A 6,000-nucleotide genomic window follows, 5' to 3' on the forward strand; every position below is an offset into this window, starting at 1 on the left:
CCTCTCATTTACCCCATGAGGGCCATGCCCCTGCATCCACATAATATTAACCCACATAAGAAAACAATAGCAATCTAACATAGAACTTCTTTTTAGATATAATAATGAGAAAATGCAATGCCTGTTCTTCCATTTTCTCTATCATCCTGCCATTCAGGTGAGGACAATTAACCTTTTCTTGTCCTACACATGGTGAATTTGTGCAAGAGACAGATATTTGAGTTGATAATCATTGTTAAACAGAGAACAAACTAGATTTTTTTCGGGAGTGAGAACTCTTGACATTTCTGATTATAGAACCAAACACAATCAGGATACATGAATGTGTGCAGGTTCAATGATGCTTAATGCTATCACTTTTACAAGCACGACTGACCCTGACAGATGAAACATGCCCGTTTAACACTTGAAGAATGGATAATAAAAGCAAACGTTTATGTGGATTTTTTTTTTAAAGTTTTAAAGTTGAAAAAGGATGTGCATATGAGCTGACATCACTTCTGTAACAGCTGCTGATGTATTTTTTAAGTCTGTAGTTTTGACTGCACCTGCTAAGCAATTTACTTTTGATAAGCATTTGATTGAATAAGACACGATAAAAGATGCTCTGGTCCGGAACTGGTCCATGGATCTCATGATGACAGCTGATGCTGTTGTGTGTGCTGCTGAGTGTTGTTAAACTCACCATTGAGTTTTGGGCAGAGAGCACCCAGATGTTTAGACTGTGATGCATATTTTATCAAAATCCATCGGAAAGTCAACTAAAATGGCAGGCCGCATCAAATCATCTACTATATTAAATTAAATAAAGTAATCGTACAAGGAGACTCTGAGAAGTGGTGGTTCGCAAGAAAAACTGCTGGTACTCTGTTGACTAAATTAGAGAAGTGCCGGTACTGTGTACCAGTGAGTACCCGCCCACTTCAAGCACTGGTTCTACAAACAAAAGTGTTTTATGGGCAAAACCCTGAAAATTGTTTGAATTAAAAACATGTAAATGTACACTCGTCATAGCAATATCTTACCTTCTATTCTCTTCTTTTTAAAGAAATACAAAATATGTCCTTGAACTGTTGGGTGTTTTTGAAAGTGTGCAAAACATTTGAAAACTGGCATGACCTTTAGTAGCGTACGTTTCATGTGAACACTAGGAAGTCAACCCATCGCTAAACTCCAACATACCTGTTCCCCTTCTGTCGCTCTCTCCACGTTGTGTCAGAGAAGCAACACTAGGGGTCTCTCTTGAGCGCCGATATTCACCTCTGAACTATGCGCCGCTTCCGCCCTGCATGCCATGGCTCTCCTGCAGGTCCACCAAGCCAAGGCACTGCGAAACATGCACGGGGGTGGCCCTGATCCCGACACGCTGCAGGAACTGCGCTCAGCGACCGACCTCGCCCTGAGAGCGACGAAGGTCACGGCGCAGGCGCTCGGGCAGGCAATGGCCACGCTGGTGGTCCAGGAACGTCAGCAATGGCTGAACTTGTTTGAGATGCGTGAAGCCGACAAGACTCGCTTTCTCAACGCCCTTGTCTCCCAGTTTGGCCTCTTCGGCGACACCGTTGAGGACTTCGCCCAGCAGTTCTCCATGGTGAAGAAGCAGACGGAGGCCATTTCCCACATCATGCCTCGCCGCAAGCCTGCCGCCACGGCCCAGGCCCCGTCTGCCCGCCGAGGGCATCCTCCCGCGGCCAGAAGACCTTCTGCTCCGCCTCAACCCGGGCCCAGCTCTCAGCCCTGGCGTCGAGCGAACCGCGGGAAGCGTACGCCCCCTGTCTCACGGACCCCATCGAGGACCAGAAGGCTCCCAGGCGCTCCTGAGACAACGGACCCAGAGTTCGAGAAGTTAGCTCCGGAGGTGGTAAGACCGCTCCGTCCCCCAGTGGAGGGCCGGGAGGAGAATCTTTTGTTTTTTCATTTGCCGCACCCCTCAACAGGGGCTGCGGTACCCAAATTCTCAATAAAAGAGCTATTTCCTTTACCTCTGGGTCATGTGGCCCACAAATGCCGTTCTCACGGCACTCTGCTTTCAGGCCTCAACAGTCCCGGCTCCCTGGATGCGGTACCCCCGCACTCAGCCCCACGACTGTTCCCCGGCTGGCCGGTTCAGACGAGTCCAGAGGACGCCAGCGTCGGACCTCCTCCTCAGTCACGAACCCACCCCCTGCCGGGTGCGTGGAGCAAGGTAGGTGCTTTGAGTTTGTTCTCAGCACCAGAGCCTCGGGATGCTACATTGCTCCCCAACGCCTTACCTGTTTCACTGCCCAACCCGTCGCGATGGCTGCACCGGACCATTTGACTCGGTTACGCAATTAAGTTTGCCAGATCTCCGCCCCCCTTCGTGGGCGTTCATTTTTCCGCAGTGCGCGACAAACACGCTCAGTCCCTGCACGAAGAAATTGCCTCCCTTCTAATCAAGGATGCGATAGAGCCTGTCCCTCCAACCGAAACGAACCGGACCGTTCTTGGACCTGCGAGTTTTCAATCGGACTTTGTCCAAACTCCCGTTCAAAATGCTCACCCAGAAACAAATTCTATCTGGCATCCGGCATCTAGATTGGTTCGCAGCGATAGACCTGAAGGACGCGTACTTCCACGTCTCGATTCTCCCTCGACATCGACCCTTTCTGCGGTTCGCGTTCGACGGCCAGGCGTATCAGTACAAAGTCCTCCCCTTCGGCCTGTCTCTGTCCCCTCATGTCTTCACGAAAGTCACAGAGGCGGCTCTTGCCCCGCTCCGAGGAGCTGGCATACGCATACTCAATTACCTCGACGACTGGCTCATTCTGGCCTCCTCGCGAGAGTTACTATGCGCACACAGAGACCAGGTGCTCAAGCACCTTGGCCGTTTAGGGTTTCAGATCAACTGGGAGAAGAGCAAGCTCACCCCGGTCCAGAGCATCTCTTTTCTCGGTTTGGAGTTAGACTCAGTCTCAATGACATCACCTCTCTCCAACGAGCATGCTCAGTCAGTGCTGAAATGCCTCGCTTCCTTCAAGCCAGGCGCCGTGGTCCCTCTAAAATGTTTCCAACAGCTCCTGGGGCATATGGCATCCTCTTCGGCGGCCGTGCCGCTGGGGTTGATGCATATGAGACCACTTCAGCACTGGCTCCAGACTCGAGTCCCGAGACAAGCATGGCGCCGTGGCACGCACAACGTAAAAGTTACCACTACCTGCCGCCAAGCCTTCAAACCCTGGACAGACCTCTGCTTTCTAAGGGCAGGAGTACCCTTGCAGCAGGTGTCCCGATGCATTCTGGTTACGACCGACGCCTCCAAACTGGGTTGGGGCACCGTGTGCAACGGGCGCGCAGCCGCAGGCCGGTGGACCCGAGGCTCGCTGCACTGGCACATCAACTGCCTAGAGCTGCTGGCTGTTTTTCTTGCCCTGAAGAGGTTTCTCCCATTAATTCGGGGCAAGCACGTCCTAGTCAGGACAGACAGCACCACGGTGGTAGCCTACATAAACCGCCAAGGCGGAGTACGCTCCCTCCACATGTCACAGCTCACCCGTCGTCTCCTCCTTTGGAGCCAGCAGCGACTCAAGTCACTGCGCGCCACTCACATCCCCGGCAACCTCAATGCAGTAGCGGACGTGCTGTCAAGGCAGAGCTTGCCTGGCGGAGAGTGTTGGCTCCAACCCCGGTCGGTTCAGCTGATTTGGGACAGGTTCGGCAAGGCCCAGGTAGACCTGTTTGCCTCCCAGGAAACCTCCCACTGCCCGCTCTGGTATGCCCTGACAAAGGCTCCCCTCGGGGCAGATGCTCTGGCGCACAGCTGGTCCACGGGGCTGCGCAAGTACGCTTTTCCCCCAGTGAGCCTTCTTGCACAGGTGCTATGCAAGGTCAGGGAGGAAGTCACTCTGGTAGCCCCCTACTGGCCAACCCGGACTTGGTTCTCGGATCTCACGCTCCTCACGACAGCCCCTCCCTGGCGAATCCCTATGGGGTTGGGTCTACCACCGCACCAATTTTTCCACATAGGTCCTAAGTTAGGCCATCTGATGTATTTGCCACTAAAACTTTGCCTCCCCTGCTGGGTAGGTGTGGCCTCCACAGGGTCTTCTCCACCCTGAAAGAAGGGCTAAGACCTCCTTCCCTCAATGCGTGTAAGTGCCCCGGCCGTAGTTGCTCTATGTGAGAAACATAGAGAGAAAAGAGGCCCAGCCAGGCTGGCCCGTTCCCATGTTGGCGGCCATCACCTTGTTCCCCCCTCCAGGGTAACGATAAGGAGTCTGATGGCTTGAATGGGGCATTGGGGAAGGGTACGTGCAGCCGGATAAAGTTGGTCGTCCTGCACGTAAGAATACCTGCTCGCTCCTGTATCAGCAGTTCACGTACACGGCTCAGCACATGGCACTTTTTAAGTGGACCCCTAATGTCGCTTCTCTGACACAATGTGGAGAGAGCGACAGAAGGGGAACGTCTAGGTTACGTATGTAACCTCCGTTCCCTGATGGAGGGAATGAGACGTTGTGTCTCCCCTGCCACGTCGCTGAGCCGAGCCACTGTTGTGGCGGACCATTTCAGGCTCCTCAGAAAAATCCTGAATGAACTCCCGTATTTGCTCCGCTTAAATACCCGTATGACTGGCTGCCAACTCTCATTGGCCTTTTTTCATAGTTCAGAGGTGAATATCGGCGCTCAAGAGAGATCCCTAGTGTTGCTTCTTTGACACAACGTCTCGTTCCCTCCATCAGGGAACGGAGGTTACATACGTAACCTAGACGTTTTCCAGTGTTTTCAGTCTTTTCGCAGTGGAGAGAGAGTGAGAGCTTGCACGCTCAAGGTTGCCAGATTGTGTGACTAATGCGTCACCCTGGCAGAATATTTCCAAACTGTACAAGTGTCAAGATCTGATTGGGGGATTTCTCCTATTGAAATCTGGCAACCTTATACAAGTCAAACTCTAATTCTGACTGGCTAATCACCCTTATTTAAATCTGTTATTTATCAGATACAGAAAATTAAACATTTTACTTGCATGACCAGTTTTAAGTAGTACATGACACAATTGATCTAAATGGGATGGTAAGAGGGGATGGTGGTTTTATAAAGGGGGATGCTTTTTGGTATTTCTTGCTTCAAAGGGAATGGCATACCTGTGCATCCCTCCTCAACTCAAGCCCTGAGTATATTGAGAATAGTGAGAATAGCACACATTTCATATTTAAATGCTCTTCTAAATTCTTCCCCCAGCAGCATCGTTGCTCAGATGTTGGGGCCTTCTTTCTCACTCTGAGCAATGAACGAAGAAGAATTTTGCAATATATTGGAACCTTAATGAGAATCACTATTGAGAATAATGGGAAATGCAATGAAAGTATGGATAGGGATGAGTATTGTAATGGAGATTTGCATGAAGAAAAGTTATCATAAATATGCTAAATATAAACTGTACTCTGTGGTCCACTAGGTGATCGTATGGGGCGACTACGGCCGCATGGACAGCAAGTGTTTCATGGGAATGGCTCAGATCCTCTTGGATGATCTTGACTTGTCATCAATGGTGAGCGGCTGGTACAAGCTCTTTCCTACCTCCTCTATGGCGGATCCAAGCATCGGCCCTTTGACGCGCCGCCTCTCCCAGTCTTCAATCGAGAGCGCCACAAGCCCCTCGTGCACCTAAACACCGCCGAGAGATCCAGTCGTCCACGTCCCCTCTAAATATGCCTGTGTTCTCTATCTCTATGTGTGTATCTTTGTTCAATATACCCCGCCATACAGACCCCAAAAGCATGTACACACACTCTGATAGATATAACCAACTCGCCCAGGGCTGCAAAGCTCCTATTACCGATACATAACAGAAATATTCAGAGTTGGATATAAATCAGGCATGAGACACAAAAAGAGCTTGCATACACCCTTACAGATAGATTTGGGTGTAACACATGACTAGTTACATGCAGATCCATTGTGTGCAGGTCACAACAAACTCTAAAACAGGGGCATTCAATAGTTATATTAAGAAATGTTTCTCACAATGTAGCATTTGCG

General features: G+C 50.5%; 1 protein-coding gene across 1 annotated transcript in view; it reads left to right on the plus strand.

The window, feature by feature from the left end:
• LOC127620241 (regulating synaptic membrane exocytosis protein 3-like) overlaps nucleotides 1-5,794 on the plus strand; it is a 101,058-nt gene extending 95,264 nt beyond the window's left edge. Inside the window, exon 7 of the mRNA XM_052093397.1 lies at nucleotides 5,417-5,794. Coding sequence (XP_051949357.1) covers nucleotides 5,417-5,629 — 213 coding nt within the window. The 3' untranslated portion in view covers nucleotides 5,630-5,794. The remainder of the gene's footprint in view (nucleotides 1-5,416) is intronic.
• Nucleotides 5,795-6,000: the final 206 nt, after the last annotated feature.

Source organism: Xyrauchen texanus, chromosome 26 (assembly GCF_025860055.1).
Source record: "Xyrauchen texanus isolate HMW12.3.18 chromosome 26, RBS_HiC_50CHRs, whole genome shotgun sequence".
Taxonomy (NCBI): Eukaryota; Metazoa; Chordata; class Actinopteri; order Cypriniformes; family Catostomidae; genus Xyrauchen; species Xyrauchen texanus.